At 50.0% G+C, this 18,690-nt stretch overlaps 2 protein-coding genes across 2 annotated transcripts in view; one reads left to right on the forward strand and one right to left on the reverse strand.

Moving 5' to 3' along the window:
- Nucleotides 1-1,315: 1,315 nt before the first annotated feature.
- LOC311340837 (uncharacterized protein) lies at nucleotides 1,316-10,903 on the forward strand. Its single transcript, XM_084465727.1, is given in 6 exon segments — nucleotides 1,316-2,547; nucleotides 3,011-3,145; nucleotides 5,211-5,231; nucleotides 5,233-5,352; nucleotides 5,819-6,092; nucleotides 7,020-10,903. Coding segments are annotated over 6 exon segments (2,136 nt in total). The 5' UTR covers nucleotides 1,316-1,449; the 3' UTR covers nucleotides 7,508-10,903.
- Nucleotides 10,904-13,051: 2,148 nt separating this feature from the next.
- Nucleotides 13,052-18,690, reverse strand: part of dla (deltaA) — a 6,859-nt gene continuing 1,220 nt past the window's right edge. Inside the window, exons 3-11 of the mRNA XM_084465526.1 lie at nucleotides 18,519-18,579; nucleotides 18,128-18,385; nucleotides 17,304-17,364; nucleotides 16,895-17,025; nucleotides 16,286-16,455; nucleotides 15,655-15,871; nucleotides 14,633-15,431; nucleotides 14,277-14,385; nucleotides 13,052-13,956 (exon numbers count right to left, since the gene is read on the reverse strand). Of these exons, the coding sequence (XP_084321652.1) occupies nucleotides 13,951-13,956; nucleotides 14,277-14,385; nucleotides 14,633-15,431; nucleotides 15,655-15,871; nucleotides 16,286-16,455; nucleotides 16,895-17,025; nucleotides 17,304-17,364; nucleotides 18,128-18,385; nucleotides 18,519-18,579 (1,812 nt within the window). The 3' untranslated portion in view covers nucleotides 13,052-13,950. The remainder of the gene's footprint in view (nucleotides 13,957-14,276; nucleotides 14,386-14,632; nucleotides 15,432-15,654; nucleotides 15,872-16,285; nucleotides 16,456-16,894; nucleotides 17,026-17,303; nucleotides 17,365-18,127; nucleotides 18,386-18,518; nucleotides 18,580-18,690) is intronic.

An 18,690-nucleotide genomic window follows, 5' to 3' on the forward strand; every position in this document is an offset into this window, starting at 1 on the left:
ATAAACACACGCGGCAGAAAAAAAACATTCTGCAAGCCGCCACTGCTCTGCACATTGCAGCACCTTGGAAGAGGGAGGGAGACGCCTGCACACAGAGAGAGACGCCTGCACACAGAGAGAGAAGAGAGAGAGAGAGAGTTGCTCGCTGGCTGTCATTCTTTGTTTACAATGCATGCACTTCCACCTGCGAAAACACTAACCATCGAACAGCCACTGCACACCACAGGTTAGTCATGGCGGTGGATGCACAATGCATTTGACGATATAACAAGATAGCCAAAAGTGGAACGTGGAAACGGGGTGTTAGCTGCTAGTTAGCTGACAGGCTAACGGCTGCTAATGCCTAGTGGCTAGGCACGCTAGCTAGCTGCTAACGTAGTGAATGCGTTGGCTTTTAACTGTAAATAAAGGAGGTTGTTTTACCGTCTTAACGTTCAGCTACGCATGTGGACGGATAGCCTGGGATATCTGTCAATGTCATTTTAGTTCGTTGCGTCGCGTTTTAGGGATATTATATGGGGAAAACGGAGCAGCTAGGTTTTTTTTCGCAGCTATTTAGCTGCTTGCTTTTGCGTTTGATAACATGTTTGGTCGTCTAAAAAAGACGTTAGTGATTCCATTTCTTCCAATCCACCACGGTTTACTTTTATTATACCTGGCACCGTTTCGTCGCTGCACATTCAATAGCAGTGTGTTCCCCGTATACTATGTACAGCTCTTATCTCAACTTGCATGCAGACATAGGCGTCGCAGGACGGGCCGCTACCGGAGCGGTATGACCAAACAACCCCAAATACCTCACCTTATAAACCAATCGGCCTCGCGCGAGGCACGTGGCAGCTGGCCAGGACAGGTGTTCCACTGGCCAGGCGGGACGCACCGTGATTGATTGATTAATTGACTTGCTTTTTAATTTGATAAAGACAAATAGTTCGCCGGTGGCTGATTAAGGGTATAATAAATATTGAAACAGTTGTTTATGTAATGGTTCTTTGTAATGATATTCATTCAGATTCAGTAGATCTTTATTATCCCCTACAGGAAACACATGTAACTGGAGAGAAATACACGACGACCGGATATCACTGATAATCCTATCTCACCGAATAATTGTGTCCAACCAGTAAAAGATCTGTATTGTTATTGTAGTATCACTCTGATCAAATGCTGTCGATTTTTGGGGGAATTTCAGAAGAGTACTGACTAAGCGAACCCGCCAGAGAGAGAGAGAGGCTGAGAGGAAGACGAGCTGCTTCTTCTCACCCAGACGTCCCTCGCCTCATGCCTGTCTAAAGAGGAGACCGCGGCCCCACCGTGGCCCATGAACTGTTCCAGTTTCCCTCCCTGCCGCCCACCTCCTCTCTCAAGCTGACGCAGAACCCCAGACACCTGCCCCCCCTCCCCCACCCTCACCCCCACCCCCACCCCCACCCCCACTCCCACCCCAACATGGTGTCGGGCACGGAGACGGTGCACTACATCCACCTGCACAACTCCAGCCAGTCGGTGCTGGAGGCCCTGCGCACGCAGCGGCGCGAGGGCCTGTTTTGCGATGTCACGGTGCGCATCCACGACGCGTCGCTGCGCGCGCACGCCTGCGTGCTGGCCGCCGGCAGCCCCTTCTTCCAGGACAAGCTGCTGCTGGGCCACTCGGAGATCTCGGTGCCACCGCTGGTGCCGGCGGAGACGGTGAAGCAGCTGGTGGACTTCATGTACAGCGGCTCCCTGGTGGTGCTGCAGTCGCAGGCGCTCTGCATCCTCACGGCCGCCAGCATCCTGCAGATCAAGACGGTCATCGACGAGTGCACGCAGATCATCTCCCAGAGGAAGGCGGCGGCGGCGGCGGCTGGCGCGGCGGCGGCGGCTGCGGCGGCGGCTGCGGCGGCGGCAGGGGACGCCATGCTCGGGGGGATCCACCCCAAGCAGGAGGAGCGCGGCGGCGGGGGCGCGGGCGGGGGGAAGGGCCGGGACGGCGGGGGCAGCTGCGCCGGCGGCGGGAGCGGATACCCGACATTCTCTAACTTCATGGCGGAGTGCGCCGCTAGCAACATGGGCGGCGGCGGCGGCGGGGGCATCACGGTCAGCGAGAGCGGTGGCGGCGGCGGCGGCGGCGGTGGCATGGAGGCCAACGCGGTGGGGCTGCTGGGGCTGGGGGACATGGGCCCCGGGGGGATGCTGGGAGGGGGGGGAGGAGGAGACCCCCTGGGGGGCGGCGGCGGTGGCGGAGGGGGCGGGGGCGCGGTCCTCATGAAGCAGAGCCCCGGCTGCGCGCAGGACGTCCGCTACAAGCTGCGCGACCTGCTGGCGCAGACGGCCAACGGCGCCAGCAGCACGGGCAGCCTGTCGGCCAGCTGCAGCTCGGGGGTGGGCAGTGTGGACAGCGTGGGGCGGGCGGGGGCGGAGCTGGGGGACGACCTGGTGAACATGGAGCGCTACAGCGAGGAGGAGGAGCTGCTGGAGGAGCGTGGCGAGCGTGGGCGCGACGGCGAGCGAGACGTGCGGGGCGCCGGGCACAGCCGCAAGCAGAGGCAGCCGCTCCGACTCCAGGTACAGCAGGGGAGGGGGGTTGGGTTGCCATGGTTACCGCTGTCAGGCATGCGGCGCTGCAACCGCTTCTCCTTGCCGTTCTTTTTTTTTTTTTTTTTTCCTCTCTCTCTTTCTCTCTCTCCCGCTCCTGCTCCTCTGCTGCTTTCCATTTCTCTCTCACTGCATTAGCGCACATCCCTGCCTCCACTCCTCCTGACAGGCACACACGCGCCAGCCGCTACCTCCTGATTCTCCTCTTGCAGAGCTGGGCGCTCCCATGGACTGCTGCCTGCATGCTGTGGGTCCCAGCCGGCACTTAGCAACTCTAGGACCTGCTGGGCTCCGCTGGGCCCCAGTTTGTAACCCTCTGCTGTTTGTGTGTGTGTGTGTCTGTGTCTGTGTCTGTGTCTGTGTGTGTGTGTGTGTGTGTGTGTGTGTGTTGTCTTGTGGTGGTTGTGGTGGTTGTGGTGGTGGTGGTTGCTAGGTGATGGGAGGAGAGGGTGTGGTGGTGAAGGATGAGAGCGTCCAGGATGCGGACGGCAGCGTCTACGCTCTGCAGGGCCGTAGACAGGACGGAGAGGACGAGGGGAACCAGGACTCCATGACCAGCTTCGGACAGGTGGGCACACGCATCTCCGCCATATCCCCATCCTCCACACTTCCACCCTCATCTCACCCTTACCTAACCTTAACCCTTACCCTTACCCTCATGAAGTAATACACTTCACATCTCTAGAGGAATTACTTATTAGGTCATTTCACACTTTTCTTACTAAATCAATAACTTTGATCTCCTAAATTATAAATGAATACCTTCGTTGTTGAGTCATCATTAAGTAATTAATTGCTATTAGTTGTATTGGAGAGTCGAGAGTCGAGTTTGAGTATTGATTTCCTCCAAAGAAGTCAATGTTAAGATGTGTTTAAACTCTAACTGGTATTTATATCATACAGTAACTGTGATTTGCAGAGCAGCTCAACACAGTTATGTGTAAATATTCCAGTGGCCCATGCCGAAATATTGACGTTGTACATTACAGAGTGTACTTGATTCCATCGGCCGTCAGGCAGATGTGTACAAGGGATTGTGAAATCAAATAGATAGACTTCCCGTTTTCGTCGAACATACTTTATAATAGTCCAAGTGGAGCATACTGATCTATGGTAATGGCGTTATTAATCTAAACCTAAACAAGGGAATCTGACAGATTTTAATAAAAAATGTATCTTAAATGAATCAAAATCGAATTTAAAATGTATTTATTTAAATGTATTTGTATTTTTTTTTTCCATCTACATTGAGTTAGAACCTCAGGTCTCCTAAGGCTGGTAGAAGGTAGGAGGTCAGGAGAGAGTGGAAGGGAGGAGGTGAGGAGAGTGAAGGGTAGGAGGTGAGAAAGTGGAAGCTAGGAGGTGAAAGAGTAGAAGCTAGGAGGTGAGGATAGAGTAGAAGCTAGGAGGTGAGGATAGAGTAGAAGCTAGGAGGTGAGGATAGAGTAGAAGCTAGGAGGTGAGGAGAGACCAGAAGGTAGGGGGTGAGGAGAGAGTGGAAGGAGCTCTGTAGATCTGAGCTCTGCTGCAGTGCTCTGCAGCCGATGCTATAAAGGGAGTTTGGAGACGGTAGAGAGATGGAAACAGAAACTCCCGCGCTGCCTCCCAGGGTTCTGCATCACACCACTCAGCGGCGGTCCGCAGCTGGATCAGACGTCATTGACTCTGAATCCCAGGATGCGTTGGCATGCAGAGCCAAAGTGATTTTACTGCCTCTTAGGCCTGCAATGCCTGTAGATAAATTAACCGCTTTGATTGTTGTGGTCCTGCTGTGTTAGTTTGACTAGTTTGACCAGCTGTGTTAGTTTGACACTTCGTGTGTGTGTGTGTGTGTGTGTGTGTGTGTGTGTGTGTGTGTGTGTGTGTGTGTGTGTGTGTGTGTGTGTGTGTGTGTGTGTGTGTGTGTGTGTGTGTGTGTGTGTGTGTCTACAATACAATGCTATGTAAGTCCCTGCTTGAATAGATTATTTTACAATTAAATAAATATATCTTTGGCGTAAGTGTTTGTTGTTCAGGTAGGGTTGTTTTGGGCCTGACTTGGGAGCTTGCTGATTGGTTGGAGAAGCTGACTGACAGCTAGTCGGACGAGTTATACCACACCCACCCCATAAAAACCAGCCCAGGCAGGCTGCAGGACACGTGCCACCCTAGTGAAGAGAGAATGTGAATCAGTTAATAAGTCATAAAGTTATATCTGCTATTTTGTTTTAATTGTTAAGTGTCCGTACCATAGTGTGAACATTGTTAGCATCAGTGACCGCAGTGGGAATCCAACGCCCAGCCCTGGCAGTGTCAATTATTTGCTCTACCAGTTGAGTTACACAGAGAATCGAACATCCAACCCTGGCATTATTAATGCCTGGCTCTGCTCTCTGCTTCCCTCTCGTTCGTTCGTTTGTGTGTGTGTGTGTGTGTGTGTGTGAGAGAAGAGAGAGAGAGAGAGAGAGAGAGAGAGGAGAGAGAGAGAGAGAGAGAGAGAGAGAGAGAGAGAGAGAGAGAGAGAGAGAGAGAGAGAGAGAGAGAGAGAGAGAGAGAGAGAGAGAGAGAGAGAGAGAGAGAGAGAGAGAGAGAGAGAGAGAGAGAGAGAGAGAGAGAGAGAGAGAGGATTTCATTTTATTGTTTTTATTTTGCAGGACTTCTACGATGAAGCAGGCTGTCTTTCCAGAGAGCTTCTGGCCCCAGAGTGAACCAGCCCAGCCTATGACCTTTAACCCCAGAGGGAGGGTCAACAAGCCTCTGACTCCACCCCCAACCTCTCAGTCCATCAACAACCAGGTTAGTTCTGTCTCTCTGTCTTGCTATTGCTCTCTCTCTCTGTCTTGCTCTCTCTCTCTCTCTCTCTCTCTCTATGTCTTGCTATCTCTTTGTGTCTCTCTGTCTTTCTCTCTCTCTGTCTTGCTCTAGCTATGTCTCTGGCTGTCTGTCTGTCTGTCTTGCTATCTCTCTGTCTCTGTGTCTGTCTGTCTGCCTTGCCGTCTCTTTATGTCTCCCTCTCTCATGTGTGTGTTGTATATAATGTCATTAGTGTCTTTCTGAGTGTCATTACCGTCTGGTGATGATGGCGCTATAGGCTGTTGTCATGGAAACCGATATGCTCTGCGTAAAGAACACTATTAAGCTCCACATGAGATTTCAAGTCTCTCTCTCTCTCTCTCTCTCTCTCTCTCTCTCTCTCTCTCTCTCTCTCTCTCTCTCTCTCTCTCTCTCTCTCTCTCTCTCTCTCTCTCTCTCTCTCTCTCAGCTTCTGTTCCAGTACCCCCTGAGCCAATCCCAGCCGGCGCCCTACTTCGTGGGCGGGCCCATGGGCGGGATGGACAACATGGCGGGCTCCGAGCCCAGTCAGCAGGCTCCGCCCCCGGCGCCGCACACCCCTGCCTCAGCCCCGCCCACCTCCTCCTGCTCGGCCGGCCCCTCCCCCTCCTCCCAGGGCTCCGAGACGTCCTTCGACTGCACACATTGTGGGAAGTCCCTGCGCTCACGCAAGAACTACAGCAAACACATGTTCATCCACTCTGGTGAGAGCCTGAACTACCGCAAACACATGTTCATCCACTCTGGTGAGAGCCTGAACTACCGCAAACACATGTTCATCCACTCTGGTGAGAGCCTGAACTACCGCAAACACATGTTCATCCACTCTGGTGAGAGCCTGAACTACAGCAAGCACACGTTCATTCACTCTGGTGAGAGCCTGAACTACAGCAAGCACACGTTCATTCACTCTGGTGAGAGCCTGAACTACAGCAAGCACACGTTCATTCACTCTGGTGAGAGCCTGAACTACAGCAAGCACACGTTCATTCACTCTGGTGAGAGCCTGAACTACAGCAAGCACACGTTCATTCACTCTGGTGAGAGCCTGAACTACAGCAAGCACACGTTCATTCACTCTGGTGAGAGCCTGAACTACAGCAAGCACACGTTCATTCACTCTGGTGAGAGCCTGAACTACAGCAAGCACACGTTCATTCACTCTGGTGAGAGCCTGAACTACAGCAAGCACACGTTCATTCACTCTGGTGAGAGCCTGCGGCCGCACGCTGCAGTGCCCTGCAGACACACAACACAAACACATACAAATGGGCCAGACGCCAGCCACTCAGAGGACTTGTGCGTGTGTGTAGGCAGCATGCCTTGGTGCAGGTTTGATCCCCCACCTGCGGGGCTGTGCTGCATCATTCCCTCTCTTTTCAAAAACACTTTCACGTCCATCTTCACTCCCCTGTCCGTAAAGGCAACAAAAAGCAAAACACATACTTTCTACGGTGTGTGTGTGTGTGTGTGTGCCTGTACATACTGTACGTGTGTTTGTGTGTGTAATGTATGCGTGTAATCGGTACATGTGTGTAATGTCTATTTGTGTAGCGTGTGTGTCTATCAATGTGTGTTGATGAGTCTGTGTGTTTAACATGTGTGTGTGTGTGTGTGTGTTGTGCCCGCAGGCCAGAAGCCACACCAGTGCTCCATCTGCTGGCGCTCCTTCTCGCTGCGGGACTACCTCCTGAAGCACATGGTGGTGCACACGGGCGTGCGCGCCTTCCAGTGCTCTGTGTGCGGCAAGCGCTTCACGCAGAAGAGCTCGCTCAACGTGCACATGCGCACGCACCGCGCCGAGCGCACCTTCCAGTGCGGCGTGTGCCACCGCGCCTTCACCCACCGCACCCTGCTGGAGCGCCACGCCCTGCAGCACGCCCACCACAACCCCCAAGGGCCCGGCCACGGCCCGGGGGGGGCCCAGGGCGCCGTCCACGGCCCGGGGGTGGCCCAGGGGCCCTCGCCCACCAAGCACAGTCCTCCTGGTCTGGGGGGGCCCTCAGGTATGGCAGGGGCCGGTGGTGGCGGCGGCGTCGGCGGAGGCATGGTGGGGGGCATGGCGCCCATGGCCGGACACGCCCTCGAGCACTTAGAGCGAGCGCGAGAGAGGGAGTAGAGGGAGAGAGAGAGAGAGAGCCGGAGTATGTGAGAGAGAGAGAGAGAGAGAGAGAGAAGGAGAGAGTGAGAGAGTGCGAGAGAGCCAATGTGTGATAAAGTGAGAGAGAGAGAGAGAGAGTAGAGGGAGAGAGAGAGAGAGCCGGTGTGTGTTAAAGAGAGAGCAAGAGGAGACATATAGAATCCCCCCCCCCCCCTTCACTTGGTCCTTGACTAGCCTGTTAGTCCTTTCTATCATTAGTCCAAACTTCCACGTTTCAACGCCAAAATAAGCGGTCTTAATGTTGGGTTGTTTTCCTTATCCTCCTCATCATCCATATTGCTATTATTGGACACAACCTGGAGGAGGACATGAGACCTTATTGTCCTGATGTCTGCAGCCATTGCCTGTGTTTAAATACTGGCTTGAATCCTGTTCCACTACACGTCCGACAGATGAGCACAGACGTTATCTACCGACGCGTGTGGACACTAGTTGCTACTTATGGGGCGGCGCTCTGAAAAAAACGCTGAAGAGAGGTGGTTGAATCAAATGAGTGCAGGGAACCTCGTGTTTTTACAAAGGGTCACCAAAGACTTCATGAGAACAGGTGGAGTGGGAAGAGAGGAGGGGTTTTTTGAATATGAGGGGTCAGGGAGGTGGGGGTTGAGTGGCAAACGCCGTGGATATAAATATTAACTCTCACCATACATTCACGAAAGGTTTCAGAATATCGATTTGGATTTGAGGGACGGAAAATGCACAAAGAGAACGGCGGAATGTAGGAGACACCCAGGTGCCTGATCGGGTGTGAAGCCGGTTTGAAAAAGAAGGATGTGAGGAAGGAACTAGGGAGTAGAAGTAGTTTTTCACACGTGTGACCTAGGAATGTTGTTGGATACGAAATAAAAAACGGGTCCATCCTATATAGGAGAAACTTCACGACGAACCTTAGCTCTGTCCTTCCACTGTCAAACACAATGTCGTCAAAAAGCAAACTTGATTTGTTTTCCCGTTTTTTTTTTTTGTAACAACTTTGTGTCAAAGTGGGACTTCCGACGCTAGGCTATCTCAAGGCTCAGCTAGCCTGTTCTAGTTCCGGGCGTTGGGGTTCTCCAGCAATCCGGCCGTCTTTTACAGCAGAAATCCTCAGGTTCTTAACTGTCGTTCCTTTGTTTGGGACGTTTGGAACAAATCCTCAACGATAACGTGCAGGCCGGGCTGTACCAGAGCTGTAGAGATGTCCTTCAGGACCCTGTCGGCCCAACCAGTTGGTCTTCTTGTCTGTTCGGGAAGGCCTTTTTCAGAACGGTAACTTCTGAAGTTCAGCGAAAAAGAGCCCGAATTTGAACCACGTGGTTCATGTGACAGCTGTTTTGGTTGTTTGTTCTACGTGTCCGTAACGCTAGTTAGATGATGAATTTAAAAATCATGAGGGGGACTCAGTTTTAACTATTAACAAGTTAAAGACTCAAATTTGGTTTAGTTTGTGTGAGCTCTAGCGACGCGCCTGTCTTATACCTGGACGGGCGCATCATTTGAACAAGTGACCCAATTAAGGTTTTCCAGGTCGCTAGTTCGCTCTGACGTGGGGCTGGAGTAAAATAAAGAGGAGGAGGAGGAGGAGTAGGGAGGAGGCACGACGCAACAGCGGCGTGAAATATACTCGCCATCATCAGACTTTTTTGCTACAGGCGCCACCGCCAGGATCATATACCTCGAATATACAGAGGACTCTCCTTCTGTGGTTTTTAAATGTTTGGGAAACATTTGAGCATGTTTTACACACACTCACGCACACACACACATACACACACACACACACACACACACACACACACTCATACCTACAATTACCTCGGTGGTCCAAAGAGATAATCTTCTCGTGTTTTAAGCTACGTCGAAAAGAAAAGCGGCCGTCTTAAAGCCAGAGGTGGACCCGTTCACTTTTTGAAACCTTACTAAAGAAAAATCAATGTAAAATAAATAATAATCTTGTTTGTCGCTGTGATGCTAGGTTTGCTATGCGTGGGTCATGTGAATTTCTGAGGCAGTGCGTGTCATAGAACTGTATCCAGCTAAAGAGCCATTCTAATCTATTTGGCCGGGTGAAACTCGTCTGAATCATGACAAATCAATGATGTTTTTATCAAGATCGCTGTTGACTTTATGTTCGTATGGTCTCCGGTCGATAGGTGAGACTGTGGTCGGGAAAAAAAAAAAGAAAAAAAAGATAAAATGCTTTTTCTCTCTTTAATAAAATTTTGTTATTATTTTTTGACAAACTAAATCGAATACGAAAATGTACAATCACCCCAAGAATTTTGACCAAGTCAAAAAAGTGATAGCGTTGGTTATCACATTAATATTTATTACAATTTGATCTCTCTATGCACAATTATGTTTGCACATCATGTTGTTTAGCCCTAGATGTCGTGGTCCCAGAGTATTTGGCCTGGTTGGTTTTTTTTACCTAAAAAAGTTTGCCATGGTAGTACTTCCTTGTGTTTGATCATTTTAGATGTTCATCCATCCCAGAATCGTTATGGAATTAAGCGTTTTTTAGAAAAAATGTGTTCTTCTTAACGGCACTATTGCATTGTGGAATTTCCCCCATCATTTTGAGACTTTTTAGACCAAATAGTTTGAGTGTATATAAAAGTTAAAACTTGGAAAAATCATGAAGTTATAAGAAGACTAAAATCTTATTTCGGTTGTCTTGATTTTGAATCAGTGAGACCCAGGAAGAAAGCCCCAATTAAATCATTTTCTTTCCGGATCTCACTCTAAAACATTGGCATGAAATGTCCCCCGTTTTAAATGGGGACCCATTGGCTTGTTTACGTAGAGTTGGCCCGCAGACGCACCGCTACGCACCTCAAAGATGGACACCTCACACCTGCAGTAAGGTCCTGGTGTACGCCGGACCTTTACCGTAGCTGCACCTACACTTTACTAACTGTTAACCGATATTTTGTGAAGCACAAAATGTTTGACGCTTTTATTTTGGAAAGTATTTACCTCATCAGTCCATGTTGCGGCCTCTCTGGTAGGAAGCAGTGTGTCGGGTTGCCATGGAGACACCTGTGCTCTGTACAGTACTGTGTTACCGCCATGCATCGTAAGCGTTCTGCGTAACCACGCATCGTCCTCCTGTCTCTTCTTATAAGTTTTAAGTTGTTGCTTTTTTTTTTACCATTAATGTTTTAACTTCAGTGAAATGACACAAGAAAAAAAAACCTTTTTTTTCTAAAGAAAGCATTTGTCATTTGTCATGAACTACATCCTTTATGTATAAAAAGACTAAAGGCATGATTTAAAATGTTATCAAAACCTTAGATGTTGTATTCGATGAATTGATTGAATTTCTCTAAATGATTTCAAAGATTTCTTTCTCCAAATAAATCCTTCTATGGCTTTAAGCCAAACACTTGTCCTCTGTCATTCATTTGAAATGGTTCCTCTGTGATCAATCAATGTTTCTGTCTAATCTGGCATGACCATTCATACTCTGCTTGTATCTCAGCTTCCTTCCTCCTGTGTAAGTCCTGCCAGATCCTGTAAAATGTGTTACAAAGCTAGAAGTACCACTAGAACCTCATCATGTTCCCCTGGTAGGGAATCAATTCATTAAATGTATATAGTCAGTTCAACTTAGTTTGTTACATTCATAAAAAACTATGCTTGTTGAATGTGGTCAGACTCAAAATAGAACTGGTATCACTGCTGTCCTCATGTAGCCGTAATAAGTCCTACCAGATCTGTTGAGATGTTAGTCCTACTACCAGATCTGTCAGAGCTTACTTATACTAGATCGGTCACAATATTATTCCTGCTACTAGATCTGTTGGGACGTTAGTCCTACTTCCAGCTCTGTTGAGAGGATAATCTTACTAGATCGGTCACGTTATTAGTCCTACTAGATCGGTCACGTTATTAGTCCTACTAGATCGGTCATGTTGTTAGTCCTACTAGATCGGTCACGTTGTTATTCCTACTATCAGATCTGTCAAGAGGTTAGTCCTACCAGATCGTTTGAGATGTTTGTCCTTCTAACAGATTTGTTGGGATGTTAGTCCTACCAGATATGCTGGATATTAATCCTACTACCAGATCTTTTGGGATGTTATTCCTACTACAAGATCTTTGAAGATCTAAGTCCTACCAGGTGTTATTTATTGAGGTGTTATTTATTGAGACGTTGGTCCCACCAGATCTGAGATAAAGTATAAAGTTCACCTCCCTTCTCAGATATCTTGAAGCTCCGGGCTTCGAAGGTCTGTCCGCCAGAGACCCGGCCCTGGCCAGGAGGCATCTGTTACCCAGCAAACATCTGTTCCTCTCGGTCTTTATTTCCCAGCATGCTGAGGGACAAACGGGCTCTCCCTAGGGGTGGCCCTTTTGTGTGTCCCATTGTTGTCAATTCCATCATTGTCTGCCCAGGCCTGCTCCTAGAATGCCGAGGGGCTGTAAAGAAGCAGATGATTTACTGATCTGTATTCAGCATTCAGCAACAGTGGGCCACTTTGTTTACACATTAACCCCAGTATAATATGTTACAACCTATCATGATGCATGACGACAGGGCGTTCACAGGAACGAATGCCGAGATCGAACGCCAGATAGTACTGAGTTAATGAGATTCAATTTGATAAATATAATACTAATTGAGAAATGCATACAAGTTGAACACTGAATAGAAACATGGGGTTAATGTTAATGTGAAAGAGGCATATTTACATTGAGTCATGTAGTAGACTATACTTAAATGAAAAGCTACTTTGTCGGAATCAGAACAACCAAGTAAATGGAGCAATCTAACCTGCCGTAGATGAATCCAAATCTAAACCTAACTTGCCTCGTGTTTCACTAGGGAAACGGCGATTAGGGAGGAGGAGGGAGGGGGAGAGAGGAGGGCACCATCGGGGCAGAGGGGAACTTTTTGTTTTTTTAATTACGGCGTCCACTCCCCCGTTTCCACGGAGACAACCTGCTGGCGGGGTTCACTCGCTGAGGACAACAGATGTTCCTGATTACCTTGAGCGAGCGCAGGAGGAACCTGCTGCTATGTCTGCACCCTCGCTCCCTCCACCTCCATTGTTCCATCACAACAGTCTGACCTCAGGCAGATGCGGATACAGTTGGGGCCCCCAAGAATCACAAGAAAATAAAAATAAAAAAACGTTTAGGAAATATTGGCCTTTAACGTGTTGAATGTGTGAAATGGTTTGGATGCAATACTTCCATAATTTGGTATTAGAATGTGTGCTCATGTGATTAAATGTTTCCATAGTTGTCCTTAAACTATCTCAGAATGCTAACTAGTTGGCTAGTATGCAATTGCTAGTTGGCTAGTTTATTTAACTGACAAAATTAAAAGTGGTGGCACACATCAAGATTTCAGGTTTAATAAGATTTATTTGGAAAAATAGTCTTAGCTAATTCCTTCATTCAAACACATCCAAGGAGACAGTAGCATCATAACAATTTGTACAATCCCTCTTAAATAAGATTTTTTTTAAAACAGCGTCCCATTGACCTGAAGTGCCTTTGCAAATATAAAAGAACAATTTAAATAAATCAGACATCACAAATATACATAACACAAAATAAAAATAACAAACTCATTAAATTAACTTAAATTAAATCATAATAATTTTAAATCATAACATTTTTCTCTTTTTTTCCTCTTTACAATAAAATAAAATAACGACGGAATCTGTGTATCAAAACGTACTCCGGAAGGAGTTTCTTTTGTTCTTCAAAACGATTAACAATACTATGTCATATAAATGGTTTGGAGGGCGCGGGGGCATCGAAAACGCACTTGGGTTAACACAGTGATCAAGTACACATGCGGTCTCCGCGGGCGCGCGGCCCGGGAGACCAGTGGCCAGTATGGCCAAACATCCACCGTTCTGATGCTGCGCTCAGCAAACAGCATGTGGTTCAAGAAGCGGCCTGGGTGCAAATGTTGCAAGAAAAAAAAAAAATACGATGAACCACAACGAAAAAGCTAAGAAAAGGAATGAACCCTAACGTTTCCGTTTGACAGGAAATGGAGAACCTCTCGAATCGTCGTTGCCGTCGTCCCATTGGCGACTTTCATGTCCGACGTTTGAAAATAGTTAAATAAATGAATAAACGCAAAGGAGAGCGGTTGACTCCGCACCAGCCCTAAAAGCCCCTACGCCCCCAGAAAACCAACCCCCCAACAAACACAAAGCTAAGTGACACTCGGGTTCACTTTGAAAGGTTCAACATTTGAGTCCCTTTGCCAGGTGTGGTCCCACAGGCATGTCTGGCCTGCTCGTAGTGAGCAGTGGACAACCAGCTCAGTCTGAATATCAGTTAAACCTCTTAGTATGAGCAGCAGGCTGGAGGTGGGACACCCCCCGCCCAGGGGTAGAGCAGCATTTAAGGAGCATAAAAACTCTCCCATATAGAACACCAGCAACGGGCCTTTAAACCTGCAGAGAGGAGAAGAAATGATACAGTTAGTATAGAGTTAGTATAGTGTCAAGTAACGGGGCACAACAGTACACTTCGACACTGAGGTGTGATGTTCATATTGTTTCAATGATGTAGCATACTCGATGTGTCATGTTTACTGTACATTTATGTGTGCGTCTACATTTCTACTACTCTTATTGTCTACATTTCTACTACTCTCATTGTCTAACCCTAACACAATACTGTACTGTGTGTGTAGAAATACTTCCAAGTATATTTTTCTCAACACACCTTAAAAGAGAGAGAGAGAGAGTGTGGAGCAAGATCTGAAACTCACCTCAGTTGCGATTATACATTCGTCCTTCTCCTCCGACATCACAAACACAGATTTGTACTTGGTGTCCGCACATGCAGACATTTCTGGAGCATTCTTCTCTGACGCATCGCTGAGGGAGGAGCGGGAAGGACACGTTAGGATGTTAACAACTGATGTTTCAGTGGTTTTACATGCACTGCTTTTTATACACGTGTTGTGTCATGCCTATCTATGTATTGAGCTACATATGATGTTCTTTCTAATGTTCTGATATGTCTGTGATGTTTGCGCTGTGCTCTTTAAACCCTTGAACTCAACTGGTGGTTGTTTTAATGCTTCGGAACCACGCTGAACAAGGGAGCAGAGAACACGCATACCTTTTTAAACGTTTGCTGCGTTTCTCCTCAAACTCGAACGAGTCGAGGGCCTGGCCCTTCTCCTGGCAGGCGGCCTCCAGCAGGGCCTCCTTGGCGGCCGGGTCGTACGGCGCCTCCCGCCCCAGGTTGTAGTCCGGCGTGGGGGGCGGCCCACGTGTCTTGTAGCCCCCGCCGGCGCTGGCCCCACTGCGGCCCGGTGACGACCCCTCCTCGGGGTCGCAGCTGAAGTCCATCTTCTTGTTGATGTTCTTGGGGCCCGGCGTGGGCAGCACGCTGACCGTCACCTCCTTGTCGCCGCGGGGGCAGTTGTTGGTCAGGTTGTTGATGGTCTCCACGCCCTCGCCGCCGGGCCCCTCCCCCTGGGTCTTGGAGCGGAAGCAGCCCACCAGCACGGCGCAGCCCGCCAGCAGCAGCAGCACCAGTGCCACGCCGGAGCCCACCGCCATCCAGGGCACCTCGCTGCCGCGCACCGCCGCGTGCTCCGGCAGCAGGAACTGGCAGTTGCGGCCGCCGTAGCCGGGCACGCAGGCGCACACGTAGCGGCTGTTCCTCTCGTGGCAGGTGGCGCCGTTGTGGCAGGGGTTGTGGTCGCAGCGGCTGATGGGGCCGCTGCAGTTGCGGCCAGTGTAGCCGGGCGGGCAGCTGCAGGTGTAGCCGCTGACGGCGTCGTCCTCGCAGGTGCCCCCGTTGTGGCAGGGGTAGGCGGAGCACTCGTCCCCCGTGTGGTCACAGTTCATCCCGCTGAAGCCCTCGGGACACTGGCACAGGTAGGAGTTGACCAGGTCCACGCAGTGCGCACCTGGAGGCAGAGGTCAGAGGTCAGTCTGGGATGGAGGATGGAGCTTGTTATTTTGTCATGTTGAAAGGTTCCTGCCCTGGAGATGTGCCATGGTACAATGCGTATCTTCTCACTGACAGACACATGCCTGCATTGCGTTGCCCCTAAAATGAACTCGAGCAGGAAACCCGAGGTGTGAGCGGAGGGGAGGCCAGCAGCGTGGGGCGTGGGGCGGGGTTCTCACCGTTGGAGCACGGGGCGGAGGTGCAGTGGTCAATCTTCTTCTCACAGTTGAAGCCAGCGTAGCCGGTGGGACACTGGCAGTAGTAGCCGCCGTCAGGGTTGTCGGAGCAGCGGCCGTTGTTGAAGCAGGGCCCGTCGGCACAGGTCATGGCGCTCTGCTCGCAGTTCTTCCCGTAGAACCCGGGGGGGCAGGTGCACATGAACGTGGTCTCCTGGTCCTGCAAGAGGGCAAGGTGGGACTAGGTTTAAGAAACCAGCTCTACCGTCAAACGGACACTTTGGACGCTTGTTTATAATGGTTAATGATGTGCAGTTCCTCAACTGCTGACATTTATAGTTCCTACAGCTCTTTTGCTCCTCCCCTTTATTGTTATCGCTATGCTGTACTTTTTGCCGTGACACCCACATTTCCTGTCTGGGGTACTGAAACTTTATTCTTTTTTTTTACTTCAGAGCCCAAAAGACCAATTAGCTCTGAGCTCACTGAACCAGCACACTGCTCTGAGTTTCAGTGCCTTGTTCAGTCCACAGAGCATCTCCAACCTAGTTGGAAGTGCCACTGAAGTACACCAGCTGACCCGTGAGTGTGTGGCTGACCGGGGGGGGGGGGGGGGGGGGGGGGGGGAACCTACCGTGCAGCTGCCCCCGTTGCGACAAGGGTTTCCCGCGCAGTCGTTGACCTCTATCTCGCAGCTGGCCCCGCTGAAGCCCAGACGACAGGAGCAGGTGTAGCTGCCCTGGCCGGTGTTGCTGCACGTCGCCCCGTTCAGACACGGCTTGTGGTGGGTGCAGTAGTTCAGATCTGGGGGTGGAGGAAGGGGGTGGCAGGACACATGTGGATTAGACACAGCAGCTGGGCGGAGGGATGTATAGCGACAACAGCAGCTGTATTGATGGTATCGCTCTGTCTCCCACACTCTGCTCTTTGTCCCCGCTGCGTCTCCCTGCTGGGTGCTAATCCATCCGTTCTGTCTACGTCTGTCTATTCATTCATCCATCATCCTTCCATCTGTATCCATCTGTGCATGCATCTCTTTACACCTTGGTTTGTTCATCTTTTCTTCCCTATGCTGAGCAAATCAACTGACCTCTATGGATCCGCTTTACTTCTTAATGTATCTGTACTTTACCCCCCTCACCTTGGTTACAGAGCAGGCCCCCTAAACCCCCCCTCACCTTGGTTACAGAGCAGGCCTCCCAAACCCCATCACCTTGGTTACCGAACAGCCACCCCCCCTCACCTTGGTTACAGAACAGCCCCCCCCAGCCCTCCTGACAGTTGCACTGCCAGGGCTGCTGGCAGGTCCCATGCAGGCAGCCTGGGTAGCGGATGCAGTCGTCACAGTAACGCCCTTTGAACCCCACTCTGCACCTGTTGACCAATCAGAACAAGGTTGGTTAGTTTGGTCATTCCACACAGGTTACCTTTTTATGGGGCCTTGTATTTATTCATTGATTCATTCACTTAACATGCTATGTCTTCATTCATTCATTCATTCATACATTAATGGATTCATTCATTCATTCATCCATCACTACATACATGATGCTATGCCTATATTCAGGAATTCTGATTTATTCACTTTATGTGCTATGCATTCATGGATTCATGGATTCATTCATTCATTCATAGATAAGTGAATGACTCACTTGCACTCTCCGGGCTTCTCACAGAAGCCATGCTCCTCATCGCACCCTGGGAGGCAGATGGCTGAAGACAGGGAAAAAACATAAAAACGTGTTAAAATTTTCACCACAAGAATTATGTTTCAGATGTTAATAATGTTTCAGATGTTTTTCGCGTTCATGAAAAAGTCGATTTAAAACCCAAACAAATGTTTATTAAAAAAACAACGTCAAGAGTTTTTTCAGTAGCTAGCCAAAACGCAATCTCGTTATAGCCTAACCGTAAAAGTATTTTCTGCTCTACACGGTAGTTAGACAAAAGAGGGGTCATGGCGTGTGTGCGCTCTCTCTTTCACACACACACACACACACACACACACACACGCACGCACGCACGCACGCACGCACACACACCCGCGCGCGCACACACACACACGCACGCCGTGGGTCAAAACTCTTTTCTTCCTCCCTTCATGTGATTGGCCAGATAAGAGTGGACAGCTGGCGGGTGTGCTGCCAGCGCGCGACAGCTGCTCCATTGTTTGGTCCCTCGCGGCAGCTGCCCACTTCAAACAATACCTCCGCAGCCTTAGCCAATCACCGGCCAGCCCACTCCCAGAGCAACCAATCGGAGGGAGCATGTAAATTTATGGCACGCGTGAGATTATTCCGAAAACTTTCCTCGTTTGCCTCATTTGAATAAATCAAGTGGGTCTCGTGTTCGTGGGAGCGCGCTGTTTTTACGCAATTTTAAGGCATGCTTTTCACTAACCCTACACCACCAAATTCACGGGTTTTCGTCCCGGGTGGTTGCGATTTGTCTTTAAGTGTTTTTAAATTATGCTCACGTTCGGTGCAGTACTGGCCCTTCCATCCGGCGTCGCAAACGATCTCGCCCCTCTCGCCGCACGTGAAGTGTCCGAAAGCGTCGTCCCGCGCCCGGCAGAACGCCGAGCAGCCGTCCCCGTAGTAGTGCTCCTCGCACACGAACCGGTACGAGTACTTGAGCTCCGTCCTCCCGCCGGTGTGCAGGTCCTGCGACCACTCTTCGCCAACCGTCAGGTGACGCTGCGTCGTCATGGTGCTGATGACGCGGTCTGGGTTGTCTGAATACAGGAAAAAAAAATAAAGCGAAGAATAAATACAGAGGCTGTTTAGCTTGGTGCGGATTATGAATGAAAATGAAAGTGGGAGTCATTTGTGGTGACTGGGAGGAGGGGGGGGGGGGGTTGCCCCTACCTGTAGAGAGCTCCTCTGTAGAGTCGGTGTGTAGGGCCTCGATGATGAGCGAGAAGGTCCCCTGGGAACACAAAGGCTTGGTGAGACAGGTGGCGGGCGGAGCGGACCCGATAACATCAAGCATAGCACCACCCCCCCCCCCCCGGCCCCGATTGTTCCCCCTTGGGGGGGG

This window comes from Micromesistius poutassou (assembly GCF_964030765.1).
Source record: "Micromesistius poutassou genome assembly, chromosome: 3".
Lineage (NCBI taxonomy): Eukaryota > Metazoa > Chordata > Actinopteri > Gadiformes > Gadidae > Micromesistius > Micromesistius poutassou.